At 38.7% G+C, this 21,424-nt stretch overlaps 1 protein-coding gene across 1 annotated transcript in view; it reads right to left on the bottom strand.

The window, feature by feature from the left end:
* Positions 1-21,424, bottom strand: part of nme7 (NME/NM23 family member 7) — a 23,475-nt gene extending 2,051 nt beyond the window's left edge. The window contains exons 1-10 of the mRNA XM_058638157.1: positions 21,167-21,424; positions 18,825-18,926; positions 18,395-18,561; positions 17,335-17,445; positions 15,712-15,762; positions 15,390-15,597; positions 15,180-15,285; positions 10,505-10,569; positions 9,864-9,932; positions 9,051-9,152 (exon numbers count right to left, since the gene is read on the bottom strand). Of these exons, the coding sequence (XP_058494140.1) occupies positions 9,051-9,152; positions 9,864-9,932; positions 10,505-10,569; positions 15,180-15,285; positions 15,390-15,597; positions 15,712-15,762; positions 17,335-17,445; positions 18,395-18,561; positions 18,825-18,926; positions 21,167-21,169 (984 nt within the window). The 5' untranslated portion in view covers positions 21,170-21,424. The remainder of the gene's footprint in view (positions 1-9,050; positions 9,153-9,863; positions 9,933-10,504; positions 10,570-15,179; positions 15,286-15,389; positions 15,598-15,711; positions 15,763-17,334; positions 17,446-18,394; positions 18,562-18,824; positions 18,927-21,166) is intronic.

Genomic DNA, 21,424 nt, shown 5'->3' with positions numbered 1-21,424 from the left:
ACATGTGTTGTGGAAACAATAGTCTGACTATTATTCACCGTAAGTGTTGTCGTTACTTTCCCCTGTGAGAGTGAACACACAACATTCCACACTTTTCACTCTCACTTTTCTGTGGTTGTTTATTTTTGCACTGACATAAACGCAGACAAGCCACGACACAAAGACACAACTGGTACTTCAGGTTTCAGTGTAGTGAGGTTGTATGACACACTGACACACAGTCACACCATAGTTGCTTATTAAAAGGAAAACAAAAGGATTACGAAATACGAGATAAAGAAAATCTACTCCTTCCTAAGTTTACAATATGTTCAACTTTATCTCACAGTTGACTGCATGGAAGTCCACTGGGAACACTGGGAAACTTGGTGTTTTAAAATGGCAGGGACACAAGAGCCGGTGGTTTCCTGCTGCCACTGACGTCCATCCACACAAAAGACTTAGAAAAGAACACTTTTCAAGTTTCTGATGGAGGATGGAGTGGATTTACAACTCCTTTACACCATGATGTCAAACTGAGGGGAGGGAGAGAGACATAGAGTGAGGGAGTGAGTGAGTGAGGGGGGGAGAGAGAGAGAGACAGAGAGAGAGAGGACGAGAGAGTGAGGGAGAGGGGGAAGAGAGAGAGAGTGAGGGAGAGGATGAGAGAGAGAGACAGAGAAAGGGTGAGAGAGAGACAGAGAGAGAGAGGATGAGAGTGAGGGAGAGGGGGAAGAGAGAGAGAGTGAGGGAGAGGATGAAAGAGAGACAGAGAAAGGGTGAGAGAGAGACAGAGAGAAAGGGTGCGAGAGAGAGAGGAGAGAGGGGGAGAGAGAGAGAGAGGGAGGGAGACTTAAAGCGTAAACTAAACAACGCCTCTTCTTCAACTAACTCCACCCCAATGCCAGAATATGTAAAATATGGGCTGAGACGTGAGTGAGGGGGAGTGGTCTGGTAGTGAAATCTGACACCAAGTTGCAGCTCGCTGTGCTTCACTTGGTGGAGAGAGATGGGGGGGGGCCTCACAGGGCCTCACGGGGCCTCACGGGGCCTCACGCTGATTAGACAAGAGAGTGATGACAGAGTGTAACAGTGGTCTAAAATAACCAATGATAGCTGGTGTTTGAGCAGAGAGATGAAGAGTAAGAGTAAGCAGATCAATATCACAATATGTAGAATTTACATGAGAGGTTCTCAAACCTTTTCTACTCAAAGCAACAACATTATCACCAACGTTAAAATACAGTGGTGGAATACAGACAGAGGCAGATTTATTCTTAATAAGATCATTTAATCATCCTCCTCTTCCTCACATATACTTCACACACTGGTATAGTGAAATTAGATTAAGATGGAACGAGAAATAAGGTGACTCTATTTATTATTATTATTATTATTATTATTATTTTCACAAACCCTGGTATCAACAGTAGAACAGTAGTTCTGTTAGATGGCAGCAGCTGTTGAGTTTTGATTTAAATGTCTTGTTACTTTTAAATCCTGTAAATATCATGTATTTGTTTATGTACCACACGTCCATGAGGTACAAAATGACAACTTAATTAATTGCATTTAGTCCAGTTTTAAGGATTATACACTGGTTTTCAACTGAAAACAGTGGTTAAAGTTTCTCTTTACGTAGATTTAATCTGGACGCCTGTGGATGCTGATTGACTGACGTATTGAATTACAGCGTTTGAGTCACGTATTTGAATTCAGGGTCATTGCTATATTCTAAGCTGCTTCCAAACAAACCAACAGACACAATTCCCTCAGCTTTTCAAGCATCTTCTCATCACTACACAATATAAATAACACAAACACACACTCTTGGAGCACTTGTTTGTCAAAGCAGCCGCGTGTTTCCTTTTAACATGAGACACTCCCAAGGTCAGACCTGGGCTTTTCTTGCCCTTTCATCCTCTGTGTCTCCAGGAAACACAACCCTCCCACAGGGTCCACCTTAAAGTGAGGGACAATGTGTGAATAATTCATTCACAGGGACGACGATTAACTCGAAAGGAATGTTAATATTGTGTAACATACATAGTGAAAATCATGTGACCTTTTAAACTTTGTTGTTTTTTTGACTTCACGATTACACTGAAAGTATCTCTCCCGTGCCTGGATTTGTGGCAGCGGAAAATCTCATTTAACTAGATCGTTATTCTCCAGTGGTTTATGAGAGTGCACACAAAGGGCAGGGAGAAGTTTAGAGGTCACAAATCAACGGAATCTTCTCATCAAAGCCTCGCATTGTCTTTAAAGAGACAAAAACAAATGTGGGAAAACAACTTTTCTACTTGAAATCATTACAAACTACACACACATTGAGTTTGAACATTAAAGGATCACAGGAACTGGAGATCACTGAGGAACTTTCATTATAGTTTCAAGGTTTTACTCTTTCATCTTTCAGAGCGGCCTTCCACACACTGGATGCCTACGAGTAGGAGACTTCAAGGGGTAGTTTAGGATTTTCTGAAGTGTGGTTGTATGAGGTCACTGCTGACTTTACTGTGTACACTGCCAGGGTGCTGCTGTCGCTGGGTAAGTTACAGACATACTGCATTCCTGCCACTTCGCATGCCTGCATGTGTGAACAAGCCCACGGTTCCATTCATATATTAATGAATGACCGCGTCAGTGTAGCGTTCCACACGTTAAGTCGCAGTGATTTCTCCCCTTTTCAAGGTGTGGAATCAAACCAGAGGCTCTGAGAGAACCAGTGTCAGCAGGGACACTGAGAAAACATAGAGTTAAGCAACTACACTGATAAATCTACCCCTGTTTGAGTCTAATATTTTAAGAAGTCATCTTTAGATGTCCTATTTACAGACTGGAAATGTAAGCTTGCCTTATGTTGTAAACCCTTCACTTTCCCGCACCAAAGTCCACAAAGAAAAGCAGCGATTTGACATCACAGCAAACAGGAGAAGCTGATCGACTGCTGTCACCAGCAGTAAGTTCTAATGTGCCCGTTGTGACTTTGGTGTTCGACCTCTTTTATTTGGATTTGACTATGTGGGAAAAAAATGACACGCAGCTCGTGTCCTTGTGAGTTAAAAATGTGACCGTGAGTGGTTTATTAACTTCATTATAATAACTACAGCCAGTTAAAGACATTGGAAACAAAAGCAGGTTTAAGGTGTATTAGGTGTGAATCTAGTGTCACTGCCGTCAGCCATGTTTTCAAGTGAGAGTGAGAGTGTGAGTCAGCCACAGTGTGTCAGTCTATTTTCATTCGTTGAGACAGAGATCTTGGAATTTGCATTTCCCAGACATCACTTTACTCTCTGGTTGAGAGAGAGAGAGTAATTATGACTCCACGTTTGTTCTACGTACATCAAGCAATGCAGGGCGCATGAAACAGTAGGTGTAACAAGGAAGACGTTTATCTAAATATAAACTGAACGTCTTTCTTGCACAAAATTCAAGAACTTTTAAAGAACCTATGTCCATTTATTTAAAGAAAAACTTTTTTCAAATTCACATTTCAAGGATGTCAAGGACCAGTGTGAGATATTTCCAGAGATAAAAGAAGTCTTTATAGAGCGCTGTTCTCTCTAATAACATCAGTGACCTGCTGTCACATAAACCAAGTAGTCCGAGTACAGGTAAGTACTTTACACGACAGTTTTGCATTCATCCATTCACTCACCCATTCATACGTTGCATCTATGTGCAGCACATTTGTCTATCTCACATCTTTCACTCAGAGACAGACATCGAACCCTCCATCTTCCAGTTGAAAGGCGACTCGCTCTACCACCGAACCACTGGAGTGAGTATGTCATCAGACACACGGCACATGGCCACTAAGACTTTCTGTCCCACTGGGAAAACATGTTTATTATCATTTTGTTTGATATAAAAACATTTTATTCCCCAAACCCACATTTGAGTCTGTTGGCTACTTTATAGAATGTCTCCCAGGGGGCAACAGACATTTTAAACTGAGTTTTGATGACTGGATGAAAGAGTCGGTGGTTGTTTTGGAGACATTTCCTTTTCTCCACTTTCCCAAAGTCATAAACAACATCTTTAAGTATATTATTTATTTCAGTATTATTATTCTATTTATTAGATTATCTTCAGTAGATGCAGTGTCTGTGGGGAAAACAATAATAATCAACACTGCATAGGCTTGAAGTAAGCAAGAAAACAGAGTTAAGGGAGATTTTTTACCCAGGCATTGACTGAGGGATTAATAGAGAGTAATTGACTTAGCTTTTGTGCTTTTTTGACCTTTATACTGCCTTTTATTACTTTATTACACCACTGCTACAACTACTGCTACTGTCTTTTACTGTCCCACTATAGTTGCTTTATGACATGTAATGAATTGTGGACATTTTCCTGACATAGTTCATGTATGAACAAAATGTCCATAAAAGGTGAGAGAGTACAGAAGTTCAAACGACCCAGACTCTAAACATTCCTTGATGTCGTGAGCACACCTGCTCCACAATCTTCCAAAAATGTCAAATTTCCAACCATTTAAAGACCCTTTTCCAGGCCACTTAAGTCAAACGTAAGAGCATCCATTCATGTAATAAAGGTTGTTGGTAGCACAGCGTGACGGTCTTGTCAAACCTTATTCCATGACACGTTTGACAGAGAGCAGATGAAAACACGAGTGAGCAGTCAAACTAAAGTGAAAGTGAAAACACGGAGACATTAAATCGACCTTCATATCTGCGCTCTATCAACTTATACGATTGTAGTAAAGGGTTTATAGCTTATTCTTACCGCTCTGTTTGTTTTTACACATTCCTTCTGCTAGTTTATATTCTGTGTGTGCTCACATAATAAAGACAGACAAATGCTAAACACTAATTTATAAAACTGCCAAATTCTAGACAAAGAAAATTAAATAAAATATATTTTTTGTGTGTGTCTGTGGCATTTTTAAGATTTTTTATTTTTTCTAGGGTACCTGAGGCCATAACCTTTGATCTGTGGACATACAGGATTAAGTAAATAAAATAATCTAAGACAGGAGGGCAAAACAAACCAAATATAGACGTAAGCCATCGATTTCTCCACATATGAAGAATGCTTTGAGATATTTTCTGGGTTAGACAACTTTACAAAAGCAGTGTCCAGGCAAACGTGTGGTGTCTGTCTTGAGCATGCAGGACGCAGGACGCAGGACACTTGCTCGTCCATTCATTTGCTGTGGGATCTGTGGAGTTTGTCGTGCTGCATGCTCACATGACTTCATTCAGACATTAACCAGAGGATGGAAAAGAGAGCTGGCAGGGTGACTGACGCAGATATTTGCGTTCACACATAAAATAAAACCCTTCTGGAATCTGTCTAAGAGCAGCGCTAGTTCCTCTGAATCTGTGTTATTGTTATTCTGTGAATTATATGTCCTTTGTAAACGGTTCTGCAGCTGTTGGAGCACCTTTGTCCAAGAATCCAGAATAAGTTAAACTACATTCCTGACACTGACATAGAAAAGCAGAGGTGGATCGAGGAAGTGAAGTGTGGGAAGCGTCGACCTATTTCTTCACCTATTTAAGAGAGAAGTGCACACATGTGTAGACGGAGAGAAAATACAGGACTCAACAAGAGGGGTGGAGAGTACAGACTCAGTCAGGACAATCCAACAACAGAGGACTGTTGTGTCCGTCCACTCTCATATCAGGACACATCACAAGACAGAGCACAACCTCATGCCTGTGTGAGTGTCAGACAAAGACAGCTGAGGGTGTGGAGGTGTGAATACATGCTGGTGCTTTACTGTAAGAAGTCACGTGACACTGGATTTTATATATATATATACATATATATATATATATATATATATATATACATATATATATATATATATATATATATATATATATATGAAAGTATTTATCAGTATTATCTGCTATTGGGGTTTTGCTTTCATCATTTGACTTATATTTTTTGGAGCTCTTACTAAGTAAACATTGAGGAGGCAAATGTTGTACTTGATTGGCCTGACTGTATTTATTTTATTATTAGCAGGGGCAGCTATAAATGGAACAGTTAACTTGAAGAAATGGAATGTGACAGTTGTCCATTTTGTGTACAGCCATCCCATTGACTTAAGATAAATGTCAGACTGACTGACTTGACATGTGATGTACATTGATTTTGAAAATATGACTCATGGGTTCTTTGTCTCAAGGAATGTAAACATTCAATTTTGGTTTTGGGGGAAAAACAGAATCACAATACAAAGTGAATGGGCACCAAGGTACCGTGATGTAATTGAATTGTGACAAAGAGCATATTGCCCCAGGCCTATGGTACATGTACAAACAGTGTTTGAGGTCATTTAAAGCAGCCACCCATCTGTTCAGGTCATTCCAAGACTGATTTACACAAGACCTATGTTGTTTATAGATCAGTCTTCAGTCGATTGGAATCAATCAATATCCTGTTCTAATCACAAACGAGTATTAATGTACATTCTGCCCTCTGCACACAGTCTGGGGTCAAACTGACGGTCCAGTTTAATCTCTTGGAGTGATAATAGCGTCTGGATTCTGTACTTTGGTACTTTGTCAGAACAATGTTACATGGAGTGACACACACACACACACACACACACACACACACTCATGTGCCCTGCTGATGACCTCATCACCTCGCTTCCAACACACTGATCTAGTTTAGCACTTTCCTTCAGGGTCGTTGCGACTTCCCACTTATCTCATGTATCAAATGACTGAGCTCCACTGAAGAATGACTGTGCTAATGTTGAGGTTGTTTGTCAGATAACGGCGAGGTGAGTCTGAGGTCACGAGGTGACGAAACTCCTACGTCTTTCAGTTACACGGAAAAGTCTGGAGCAACCCAAGAGGCTACAGATGAACTGCAGCAGCTGAGGCCGAGGACACATGGTACAAATTTAAACATAAAACACCGCAATTTCTACTTCAATTAAAGAGGCAGTGACAGACAACGTTCCTGTCTTTGGCATTTCCTGTTTTGTCTCTGTCCTAAAGATGCCAGTGGGAACACAAGATACTTGTCTTCTGAGCTGGGACTTGTTTTGGTGTCATTATAAACACTAACTCTGTCAAAACAACAAGGCCAAGGCTGTTCTCTCCATTGTTGTGGATATTAAATAAAAGCAGTTCCTTTGTACAAACTAAATTTTTTGTGCCATTGAGGCAAAGAGAATAACAGTGAAAGTGAGACATAGGGAACTGATATAAACACTGATGGGTTTTATTTTTCTGCTAATGTGTTCTAACCAAGTGGCAACCTGTCGTCACGTTAGCGTATAAATCTGAATGTCCGGTTTGAAGCCGTGTTGATGATCTGCAAAAGCTGCAGCCATGCTCCCATTGGACGACACCAGCTGTCAATCAGACTGGTGTCCTCACATATGTGCTGTAGTTTATCACCTATTTTCCAGAGTGGCTATTTCCTTTTATATTTCCCCATGTGACTGTGTCCATTTTTTATGTTTGGTCTATGGTTGTAACATCATAATGACGAGTTAAAGCAAAAGTTTTGATAATGCAGCTTTAAATAAATACATATAGTATTAGTAGTAATAACCCCAGAGATGTTAGATATTACTTGTTGTTGCCTTATAAAAATGAACCAATAGGAGTCTTTAAAAATGTTCTTATCTGTGTTTATATTTACTAACATGATAAAAATGCTTAATGCATTGGAAATCATTTTTAGTAATATTATGCAATACAGAAAATGTGTATTTGTTTACAGTTGACATTTTCAATGTTTAAATTGTAATACAGCAAAGCTCATTTATATTTCAGTCAATATATCGTTATTTCTCACTAATACCAGCCTTGAAATTAAGTCTTAAAAAACTTTCATTGTGACTATTAGATTGATTTTTTTTCTTTGGTAACACTTTATATTAGGGAACACATATTCACCATTAACTAGGTGCTTATTAACATGCATATAAGTAGCACACTAGCCCTTTAATAGTAAATATTAAGCACGTATTAACACCTTATTTAGGAAAAATCTTAATTCATATAGAGGTAGAATAAGGTTATGTAGAATAAGGTGTTACTATGTGCTTAATAATGACTAATAAAGGGCTAGTGTGCGACTTATATGCATGTTAGTGAGCACCTAGTTAAGGGTGAATATGTGTTCCCTAATATAAAGTGTTACCGTTTAGGTTTATTTTTTCTACATGAATCCTTTTAAAGTGTTGAATAGTAAAGAACCAAACCAGAGGAAAATCTGCACATGCAAAAAAAAATAGAATTACAGACGGTGCATTCACATGTGTCCTGGAAATCATTAGCTAATTAACAAGACCTTCTCCAGCTCTGCAGCATCTCTGTCAGTCACACGTTGACTGTGGACCGGAGGTTCGGCACAACATTTATATTAAACTACATAAAGTAAATAATAAAAAACAATTACAAGCAGAGGACAAACTCTGAACTTGTAGGGGACAAGTGCAGGTGTGTGTGGGTGTGTGTGTGTGTGTGTATGGTAACAACACAATGATTACAGGCAAAGCCTCTTATCATTAGCTTTCACATCACGCACCAGCACAGCCCTGCAGCACTGGTTCCACAAGAGCCAGGTACACACATGTGCTCATGCACACGAGCAAACACTCAATTTTATTTTCACAAGCCAACTCTTATCTAACTGCATAACAATCTATTCAACCCACATGGCAGCAAATTAAAAATCAGTTCTTTTTCTTCTTCCCACGTGATCAGTTTTGAATTCATCAGACGAGACAGAGGAGGGCACGTTCACATTCAGAAGTAAATAAATAAATCTCTAAATGTCAGAAAACAATCAGGAACATGTCCAGTGTGTAAGAAATAATGATATCTAATAAGACTTTATGAAGGTAAGCTCTTGTATTGGGATTGCATTGGTTTTACCTACATGTATGTGAAGATATTTTCTTTGACAACAAGGGTGTTTGAAAAACTGGGTGGTGGATGATGGAAAAACAATCCATACATATTGATTTTTACCTCATTTTACTCAACATTTTATAGATTAGCTTGCACTGGGGGGTAAAAACAGGAAATGCTCTGGGAGACTGTTTTAAATGTGTTTTGACTTACGGGATCAGCTGGTCCGCAGAAGTCCCTGAATGTCTGAGGCGTGTTGGTGCTCTGGATCTCCAGAACCATGCAGGGGCCAGATAACAGCTCAGTCACCATACTCTGCGGGGAGAGAGTGCACTTACAGTCAACAAATATAACCAAAAATAATGCTTTAAACCTTTATTTTTATCACAACAGAGACGGCTGCCATGTTTAAGCAGAAAAATATTCATAAATCATTCAATAATAAGAACAAATGCGGCATAAACACAAGGATGGATTACTGAACGGGACTACCGGGCCCAGGTCCAGGAGCCCAAGCCTCTGTGTTACTACTACTATATATTTAAATGGGGCCTTGAAGCCACATAGGACGGGTTATGTTATGTGACATATCTTAATAAATCCCCTTAATCAAAAAAGGTTTATGTTATTCTCCACTTATATCTGAAAGGGGCCGCTCAGCCAAATAATATTGGTTATTATGTGATGTTTTTATACGGCCCCATGGGCTATGTTATCCATCCCTGATGTCTTGATGGGAACCTCAGTCAAATAACGAAGGTTAAGTCATGTCATATGTCTAATAGAGCCCCTCAATCATACTATTATTATTATCATCATCATAATACATTACACATTGTAGACAGGATAATTACAATGTCCTGTCTATTGTACTTATGATTGTACAAAGTGGAAAAGAATTGTGTCTCTGTGACTCTGGTAGATCCTGGTGTGAGATTAGACAGTGTTTGTGTTTTTGTTGTCATCAAATGTAGCAGTTTTCTGGTCCTTTACGTGATGGCATAACAATGTAATGTTTATACTCACAGAATAGTCTGTAACAATTCCTTTGTAAACTTCGTAGAATTCCTCTGCGTTTACACGGTCCATGTTGAACTATGGGAAAACATTCAAATGAAGGTAGTTCTTTAATAAATAACAGGAGATTACATCATTTATACTCACATTCACGTTGTTGTACTAAAATGTGTGTAATTATTTGTGCTATCAGTCACCTTTTGTTTAATTAGTGCTATATTAAGTTTTGATTGACTGAGAATACTTAGTGTATGTTTTGAATTGTCACAAAACACCTTTATAATTTATAAAAACCAAAATTCCAACTAATGCATTTGAGGTCATACATTGTTCCCGTTACTGCACGTCACACTGTGCATGTGCCACAGTGATTGATTGATTTTTGTCCAGACGCCAAGACTGTGCATCACATCTGAAAAACTAATGGACTGCGAGAGGTCACACAGAAGAGTGACGCCCACTTTAATTATAGGTCAGGCAGGATCAATCAACACACAGCTCATGTCCTGGTTACATCATCACTGTGGCTGACATACAGCACATAAGGGACATATGAGCAAACCACTTAACCTTAAATCTAAATTAACACAGAGGGGGCAATAGAGAGAGACAGTGAAAAGATATCAACCTCTGCAATGATGAGAATTTACCATTTGAAGAGCTGAGATTTCATATCCAGCTGCAGATATGAAGTTCAGGATCTTCCCGCTCAGACCTGTGAACACAACATCATATCTTTGTCTCAGAGTTTACACAGACTGACAGGTAAAACAGTTTAGTGCTGCAAGCAACTCTGCACGAAACAGCCACACAATCAATATTGTGTATACTATATTTAGCCATAAAACTATCAAGATTATGTCACCAGACAGACATTGAAACACTTGCTTCAGTGGCTCAGTTTATGTTTTGATGTGTTGGTTTGTTGCTCCACCTACTGCCAACCACCCAATAACAAAGCTTGTGGCACTCTGACACCCAGGTTGCCAGCAGAATTACTCCCACGCACCGAGCTGCAGCTACGGGTTGGAAGTGCCAAACACTAGCAAACCTAAAAAGTCTCAGTACCCTTCTCAAAACCAGAGAAAGTAAAATGAGGTTAAAATATATGTTAATGATAATATAAACAGCTGAAAGCAGAGAGGTAATTGAAGACATGATGTCATTTTTCTCAAAACACGGAGCCTCATCCAAGGTTAGCCAACACACACTCTGTCCATCTATCATTCATGTTAGTGTATATTTATTATTGCATAAAATCTTTTTACAGCCTTATCGTCTCCTCTCATCATGTGATTAGTCTCAATCCCACTCGGTATAACATGGTATAAATGCAGCTCTGCGTTTTCGTGGTTTTTGGAAACTTTGTCGACCACATTTATAATGTTTTGAACTGGGATTGCAGTAACTGGCTTAATCTCTAAAGGTTGCTGTAACACTTTTTTTTTTTAATTTAAGGGCTGGAGCAATGATCGGCGTCTCCTTTGGACTAATGAGATTGTCTTACAGATGTCCTGTCTATCAGAGGAGACATTATTTTTGTCCAGACTGTTGCTATGCATCGATAAGACAACGGTCTGGTACAGCCGCACAGACGCAGGTTCTGTATATCAGTGCTATTGAAGGTCAGACTGCAGCAGAGACGCACAGTCTAACTGAAAGAGGTAGCTTGTCTTTTAATCTCATTGTGATAAAAAAGCGACACGCGTGCTCGTCGTGCGCTCGTCGTGCAGGATAATAATTTCATAGGCCGCTTCTGTGGGTAATTGCGGTGCTGCACCAGTGCTGATGAGTGTCTCTTATTTTAGGTAATGGTTCAGTCACAGTTCCAGCTCCCTGAGTATTAGGTGAGTATTCACCTCCTGAGTCCTCTGTGCCCTCCACAGCCAGCAGCCTGACTAAGACAGACACACACCCAACGCAGCTCCCAAAAGCAGCTGGTGCTGTTGCTAGGCGATCCTATTCTGGGTGCCTGGCAACAGAAGCTTCTCTATTCCAGGCATGTCTGATTGCATTTTCAGTCAAAACTTCCTTTGTCATCGTCGTGATTGGCTGTGCCGTGTACTCAGGAGGTACAGCACACATTAGCCTCTTAAGTGATCCTCGAGGGTAATCATAGCAAGCTCTCTCGTTCTGTCGCTCTTTGAATTGACTCACGATCTCCGTTGAGCTCAGTTTGACAAACCTCACACGAGATCCTATTTTTAGATCAGGCCACAGGTGTCTGCTGAAGGTAAACACCATGCGGTCACACTAAAATATTCAATATACTATAATCTGGCCCACAAATCTGACCCAGATATCTAAAAATGTTAATCATATTTTATCACAAAGCCGGCGTTATTACTCATGAGATCAGTTTATGCGTCATGAAAATAAATTAAAAATCAACCGTCTGGCAGAGAGCTTCACGCTGCCTCTCTACATTTTCTGTTTAAAAGAGGTGTTACAGACATAAAGTACAGCTTTCTCCACCTTAAATAGCAATTTAATGTTTGGTTTGAGAACAAGTTTAGATCAGCATGTAAGTGTTAAAGAAGGTGTCAGAAACATGTTGCAATGAGAACAGACAGACACATCAGCCAGCTGAGGTGGAGGATAATGTATTATTAATCCATATTGTGGCGTGTCCGTCTGTCCTGGGAGAGGAATCTGAACAGGATCTCCTGTACAGACTGTAAAGCCTTTCAAGGCAAACTGTGTTTGTGATGTTGGGCTATGTAAATAGAACTATTGTAATAAACTGTACTTAAACATCAAAGGTGAAGTATGAAATACTCCAGCATCACTAGTTGCCTCAGGAAAATGCAATAGCTTAAATTTCATGATAGTTAAACTTGTATTGTAAACTTTAAGTGACTATTTAGAGAGACACATTTGTTTTGCTTTGACTGTTCCAAAGAAAAAAGAGGAAAAAAGGGACTAGAAAAGTGACATCATTCTACACCCTTTTCAGCACTGAATGGTTATTACTTTGTTGTTTATCTCAAGAAATCTTGCTTTCATTTATATGTTGTTCTATTTCGCTGTATTATACTTTGTTATTTAACTAAATGAAAGGTCCTAGATCTTAATTAAAACAGCCTCACTGCACACTGATACAACTAATATTAATCGAGGTATATTTACATACAGTGCGTACGTAATGTTTTGGAGGATTTTATTATTGTACAGATTATGAATCTAATGGTTGCTCAATCGTTCCCTGCAGCTAAAAAAACAAAAAAACAACACGTCTATACATGTGTGGGTTTTTTAACGGTTCCTTTCTCAGAGCAAACGTTTTAACTTGTCACAGCAGGAAGAGCATAGGTGTCAACCAATAACATCTATCATGATACTGCATTTAGGTGTGGCGGAGAGTCACGTCAGTTTGCCCAGTGTTGGGGTCCTGGCACAGCTTTATACAGCACATGGTGGAATAAAGATTTACGTTGTATGTTTCTCTCTTTGAGTTGAACCTGCTGAATCAATATTCTAAGCACAGACACGCATCTTCTAATCAAGATTTCTAAAAAATGACGTGATGTTGACAAGAATGAGAAAGCGCTGTGATTTTGAGAGAAATGAAATATAAACCAAGTTTAAATCACACACAGAACAAATGACTGCTGGGGATAATATTGAATGAAGTCCACAGACGATATTAATTTAAATGTGACCAGCGTGCATTTGCTCTCAAAACTGTAGTGCGTGTGTCCTGTTTCCTGAGCCGGTGCAGTCAACAGCGTTTGTGTGTGCATACTTGAGCAGAGCTCACATGGAGGGACATTCGCATTTCACAGGTCACAGATCTTGAGGTATGCTCCATGAACAGGGATCAGGGCGGGGATTTGGAAAAATCCAAGGTGAATTTTGGTGCCCATATCGTGCCTTTGTGTGGCCGGAAAAAGCCGTAGGTGGAAGGGGCTTAGAGGAGTCAGTGGAATTCTTTTCAGAACAACTCCACAAATTATAGGCGTATCAACAGAAAAATAGAGGTAGACACGCAATTACATGACGCTGGTGTTGTATTAATGATAGTCAGATTGTGAAATTCAGGGCAGATAATAGTAGCAATGTTCAAAATTATAATTTGACTGATGGCTGATACTGATGCTATATATACACATATATATACATATACATATATACACTCACATATATGTATATATATACACTCACATATATAGGTATATATATATATATATATACACACATATATGTGTATATGTATATATACACATATATACATATATACTGGATACTTACATACATACAGTTACTGCAAATATATGCAATAACCTTTAAAAGGTACAGTGGGTAACATTTACAAAAGGTGTTTTTGTCAGAAAGTGAATATACTACTCATTCAAATGTTTTAAGAGTGTATAATCTCTTTACAATAAAATTGTCTGCTTTACGTCACCTCAGAGTAAGTTTTTTTATATGTACTTTAAGTAAGGACATCCTACGTTGACAGTTTTCTTGAGCATCCCAAATGAACGTGCGTTTCACATATTAGAGCTGGTACTTACTACGTAAATGGTGACAATTGGCTTCGCAAACATAAATCTGAGGCATAAACTAATGAGGAGGAAAAAGGAAATGGCAGAGAGTGGAGAAGGTTACGAAAGATGAGGGTGGGGCATAGTTCCTTGACGTGAATGGGGAAGGAAGCAGAGTCCTCTGTTTGTTGCACTCGGTTGCTATGTTATTGTTATGATGTTATTATTTCTCACCAATTCTTACACGCTGGACTGAAACGGCAAAATAAGAGTCTAAGAGCCTTTTTAGCCACTAATTCCAAACGATTATTTTCATAATTGATTAATCTGTCAATAATTTTGGTCCATTGAATGTCAGTTTTTGTCCACAAACCGAAACTATTCAGTTTTCCATTACATTACGTCATTTAGCAGAGGCTTTTACCCAAAGCGACTTACAAGGGAATTGAGTACAACCTGCCAGGGGTGGAGCTGAACTTGTGACCATGATGTCTCTGCACACAGGGGTACCAGTCTGAACCACTGAGCCACCCCACCCCGTTTTAATGATTTCTTTGTTATATGGAGCAGAAAATATTCAGATTTAAGAGGCTGAAAAATCTGAAAACTTGTTTCATTTCTTTAAGAAACACTCAAACCAATGAATCAATTATCAAAAAGGTTGACAATTCATTTAATAATCTATTAATCGAGTAATTGTTTCGGCCTTAAATTTCATTACTTTTTCAATTCTTTTCAGCCCAGACAAACATTGATGTCTGACATGTTTCTTTTCTGACAATTGGCTGATACTGGTGTACAGCCATTAAATCAGCCACTGAGTAGATCTGTGTCTTACCTTCTGATATAGCATGAGGTTTGATGATGCAGCATGTGCAGTCTGTACACACAGCTGTATTTAAGGGACCGTGGCCAATTGTGGATGGGAAAAAAAACTCAAGTTCCTAGTAAAAAAAAATACAGAATAAATTAAAATATGATATTTAGATATGTGGTCTGGCACAAGGGTAAAGGTCAGAGACACATGTACAACAAACAACACCCTTACTCTTGCTGCTGCAGCATGTGAGTCAGAGCCGTGTCCAACATTTTTGACGCCATCTGTTCCAAACCTGGCACGCGCACTTTGTGGTGCCTCCCTCTGTGCCACAGCAGAGTCTGTGGGTCCCAGGAGCCTCCTCCAGGTAGACATGGCCTCATCACCCATCAGCTCCATGGCAACAACGGGCCCCGAGGACATAAACTGCACAAGGTTACTGCAAAGTGGAGTGTTTATTTAAATGGAGGAGCAACCAGCGGTAGGTCATTAAATGTCACTACAATGTCAAGACGTTGGTTGCAACAGGAAAATCATTTACACAGCCACTCACTTGAAGAATGGCTTTGAGTGATGTTCCGCGTAAAAGTCTGCCGCTTGGCTCCTGTAATGTAAGAAAACCACGAGACAGAGGTTAACGAGTAACCAAATTATTTAACGTCGTCAGCTCTGTGCCAAACTAATAAGAAAGTCCTTTGTCTCAAGTTCTCTGACCACTTTGATATAAGTGTCCATGTGTTTGTACACGCCCAACACTTCAGAAACAGTTCACCTTTCATGTGTCAGGGTGTCGTTGGGGTTTTAATCTTTTTATTACCTTGTTTTTAAGGTTTTCAAGTTTGATTCTTGTGAAGCAATCAGTGAATTTTATTTCTGTGAAAGGGACTTTACTAAATAAAGCAATTATAATTATGTTTGGTCTTTTTTTAGTTGCTAAGATTTTACCTTTTTAATTGTCTGAGGTGACTGTATTAAAATGAGTTGACATTTTCTTTGGCACAACTCAGGACGTTGAGGTTATGTCTTTATCATAATTTGTTAGGGGCAGAGTTTGGTTCTGCAGTTTATCTGGGACCTGATATTTTTAACAGTTCTGGCGGATTATCAAGAAATGATTGATTTTCAGAGACATTCCTGCAAAAAAACTGAGGAGTATGGATATGAATGGTTACAGTGATAATACAGAAACAGTAGAAATAACCAAAACCTGCATGCTGGAAAAAAACCCCAACATAAATAAGAAAGATTTGAGCGTACAAAGTGTCCACAACCTGAAAACCTGAATACATAAGATCTTTATTCATCTTCTAAATAAATCTAAAGAGCAAAAAGTGCTCATTATAGTCATTCCTATATCAGAGACCTTGACGTGTCATACTATGAATGAGGACTTGATAAAACGGTTGAGAGTTAATTAAAAGCAGACATTATCTGACCCTTTGACTGCCATCTGTTCCTCATGTGTGTGAGAAAGCAGAGACGCCTCTACGTCCTTAAACAGACCTGCTAATAACATCCGTCCTGAGTGATCCACTACGTGTGGACAGCATTAGGTATCGGTGTGAACACCCTCAGTGTTCTCAGATCTGATCACAAAAAAATCCTTTTGGACGTGGTTTGAATAAACGTGGCCACATTCCTGAGCTGCATGGATTAGGGACCGCCTCCATAGCTGATGTCGTTTGCAGATTCACAGTGAACTTGTTTTCTTTTTTACTCATTTGTAGGCACCAGCACAATATTGGTACTGATCAACACTTAATAATTATTAATTCTACTTGCTAAAGCCTTATTTCATGTTACAGGTGCATGAATGATGCTTAAATTTACTCAGCTGCTCCCAAATACTTCTCTCTCTACCTGTCACTTGTGCTGCTACAACAGACACAGACACAGACACAGACACAGACCCATCCATGCAGCCAGACTCATCTGTTAAGGTGAACAGCGATTTAGCTGCAGGAGACGCCTCCAGGACCAATTTTAATGCAAGGTGTGAGCAGTCGTACTCGGCACTGTCCACTCGTAAATGGATTTCTTAGGATGGATGTTCATACCAGGTCTGAACCGGGTGTTAGACACAACTTTGACTGCAACATCACCAGAATAGGACTGCATTAGCAGATATGAATCAATACTGTAATCGTCACTCTCTTTCTTGAGGCCGTAACCTTACCATGTGAGCTTTGTCATTTTGGCTTTGGTAACAATCAGGTTAGAGGAGTAAATCAATTCAAGAACGTCTCCAATCTTGGTCACTACATCTGGCTTTACCAAAGCAAGAGTTCTGGAAAAACGAGAGACAAGAGAAAAGAAGAATTAATTAATTAATATGTACAGGGCGGAACATTTTCGGTAAATTTCCACCACGAGTGGTACTGCAACAAACCACGGGGGGGGGGGGGGTATTCTTGTTCTCGTGAGAGATCCATGGCATGAGATGGAGAAAGCAAAGTGCATGTAAGGGGTGTGGTAGTGTGGCCTCAATAGCCATGCACTAAGTAGTGAGCTGAAGAATAGCATTGATATTCAACTGTATTTGCATCAAATCAGATTTTATTTATGTTACAATATCTTATTTAAGTTCCCACCTTCAAAATTCCAGTTCATATGTAAAGTTTCCACTTTTGAAAATCCCCCTGGATTTTACAACCTACATATGAACAGAAATGATGTCTAAGATCACAGCCTGAACTTTAAGACAACTTTAAGATGATTATTTTATAACTAACTATTACGTATTTGTAAGTGAGTTTGCAATAAAGCTGTGAAACAAAAGTACGTGTCTTTTGTATAATAGTCAGAAGTTCAGTATTTCTGTGGCAACAATCTTCAATCAAAAATATCATTTAATGTAATAAAATGACAAAATATGAACTCATATACTGTTAGTTGGTTGAATATACTGTACATTAGAAACATCAACAACAACAATAACCCATTTTCTATCTAATACTGCTAGACTATGTTGTCAATACTGTATCTAACACAATCTCTCCCTAAGAAGAAAATAATAAGGCAAGTAAATAATAATAATTTAACAAAATGTGTAATAAATACAAGTAACTCCGAGTGCTGTGTGACAGGGAATATTATGTGTGAGAAATCTGAGATAATAGAACATGTGTAAAATGTTTGAATGAAGGTTATGAGCCACACTTAAATGACTCAATTACACACACAAAGCACGAGGCAAGAATAACGCTGACTTTTCCCATGACGTAAAACAATAATACCTTTCTTTTTTGCTGCCAAGTTTGTTGGCTGTGTACTGATCCCCATATCCGACCAGATTAAGCTGCCGTGAAAACACATTCACTCGACTCCCAACGAACAGGTCGTCCTGGTGGAGGCCTTCGTATCTGGTCCTTCTCAAAAAGGTCCGCTGGTTCTTAAGATCAAACTGCAAATAAATAAATAAATATCAAGCAGGTTAGTTGGTTGTATACAAAATATATATAACTGTACTTACAACCATGACATGTTCCAAAATCTAAATTTCATCCACTTGATGTCAGTGTTGTGCACTTGAAGAAAACATGAGTTTTGAAAAGCTTGTCATGTTTTAATGTGTGTAGCTCTGCCTTTTTAAGTCACAACAACAAAAATGAAGCATCCAATGTAACAGTGATTTGTTATTAATATACTGCAGTAGTAGATATCTACCATTTCTACTGAGCAATCTTTGGGGTAGTAGAACAGTTGGTAGCGTCGCAGGAGACTGGCATTAGTGTCATGCCACTCGGCGAGAAAGGCAAAGCGATCCTCCTAAAAAAAAGAGAAAAGAACAGATTCAATCAGATGAATAGAAAATAAACCCTACCAGGGTTTAAACTTTCAGTATGTAAATTTGAAGTCAATGCAACACAAAGCATGCATGTGTTATAGAATAGAATAGAATAGAATAGAATAGAATAGAAATACTTTATTCATCCCCAAGGGGAAATTGTTTTAACATAGCAGCAATACAAACAATATTATAAACATAAAATGTAAAATGTGCAACAGTGAGAAAAGAAAAAAGTGCAATAATAAAGGAGTGGCATAATGGAGTGCAATGTCATACTGTAGAAAATGTGCATTGTGCAAATGAGCAGTATTTTTTTTTGTACTATTACAGAGAGTTATTGTAAGTTTTGATGGCTGGTTATGACAAAACCTGATCAGATGTTCTCATTAACAATAAATCCAAATGGCTGTCTCAACTTCCAGTGTGAGTTTGGCATAAACTTAATTGTTTATTGTGGCTGGCAGTTTAATTATTATCACTGTCCCCTCACAGCAACAAAAGCTTGTGTTTAGCTTCTGTGCAGACAATCTCCATGGGAGCGCTGATGTAGTTTCCTCCCACAGTCTCAAGTCACGCCACTCAGGTGAATAGGGGACTTTACTCTGATCCTAGCGTGAGTATGGTTGTGTCTGTAAGGGACAGCGTGTCCAAGGTGCTTCCTCGTATTCTGTCCATTGTTAACTTGAAGAAGCTCATTGAAGTGTCATTGACTGAGGCAAATTAAGTAAACAACCATCTCCTTTACAGAAAATATACAAATCATATAAACCAGTGGATCTCACTGGGGTTCGGTGGCAAATCATAATTATGATATATATATATATATATATATATATATATCTTTAGTTCTTGTTTCTACTTTTAACAAAACTAACTAAATAGTTAGATATTAGTGGATGAAATAATTGCATCACACTAGTTATCCAGGAATGGATAACTAGTTTGGCACACACACATTTACAACTTTGTAACTAGACTTTGAGCAACTTTTTTGTCTCGTTTCACTATAATCACAGCCACAGACCACATAATCACTGTCTTAATGCAGAACATCTTTATACTCAACTGTTACTAAATACAATAAGGCACTGCGGTCAAGCCATCTGACACTCATTTCTCTGTGGCCAAACTATCTGACACTAGATTTTTAACACCCTCCTTACAAAGGCTTATGATAAAAAGCCTGTGAACCAATACATCAAGCTGATTTGTAAGGATATTGGTGATAAAATAGCTTTATAAAGTGAAAGGTTGAAATTATAGTTTTTATTTGGGTGATACTGACTTCTAATTATCCAGTAGTGTCTGATTGGGTTTGCACAAATATAATTATATTAACCTCACAAACTCAGAGCAGTCAAAGTTCTGCGCACATCCATGTGATCTCTGGCGCCCCCCTAAGGGGGGCTTGGACCCCAGGTTGGGAACCATGGTACCAGTGAATTGGAAATACTGTACAGTTTTAGAAAAATTTCAAATTAAACGTCACATTAGCACTAAAAATCGAAATTTTCCATAAATTATGGACACAACTGATGAGGTTGTGTTGTGTAGTCAGGATATCCAGACTACTAGCACACTGGAATTCAGACATGTTTACTGTAAAGTTTTACAGACATTTCAAGTTGAACGTCCCACGTTCACCCTTCTAAAACCAAAAGATTATCAACTTTGAGATACAATAAAGATTTGTGTTCCCCATAGGTTCTGGACAAAACTTTATACAAGTGAATAATCCACCTGTGTAAATGAGCTACTCATTGAAAACCACGAAAACTAACTATAATAGTAATAATAATAATAATAACAATAATAATAAATAACAATAATTCTGGACATTTAAAACAATAAACTAAAACACTGCTTCTCACAGTATGTGTGTTTCTTGGTAATGATGACAGACCATAATATTAGCAACAAAATAACTTTGACGAGATCACATATGAAGTTACTAGCACTGGCTCTTTAGATTATTCACCAGCTATTTAAAAGGTGAACATAAATACTGTGTTACTTCATGTGGTTACAGCCAAATGTGAATATTAATAAAAACGTGAGGCAGCAGATTCTTCTTTGCTAGCTAAGAACATTCACGTAAATGCTATCTCCTAGTTGTTATGCTAACGTTAGCAAACAACTGTCCACATGTAGTGGACGTTCTACTGGTTCCGTTAAACGCGTCCACGCTATAATTTAACAAAACTTTATGTTAACTTACCATTTTAATGATTTTGCATTACTCGAGAAAATGGTAGTTGGGTTTGTTGAATACTATCGCCGTTTCCTTTGAACTACGGAGTATTCATACCGTTGCAGAATACGCAATAGTCATGTCGTTGCCTTTGATAACAATAATTAACACTAGTTACAAAATTGTGACCAAGCATTCCCAACTAATAAAACTGAAACTACTCCATGACCAGCCACAGTCAGCTCGCTAACGTTAGCTATCCAGAACTGTCTCTCGTTACTATAG

This window comes from Solea solea, chromosome 9 (assembly GCF_958295425.1).
Source record: "Solea solea chromosome 9, fSolSol10.1, whole genome shotgun sequence".
Classification (NCBI taxonomy): Eukaryota; Metazoa; Chordata; class Actinopteri; order Pleuronectiformes; family Soleidae; genus Solea; species Solea solea.
The sequence above is the reverse complement of the archived record's forward strand: the minus strand, read 5'-3'. Positions and strand labels throughout refer to the sequence as shown.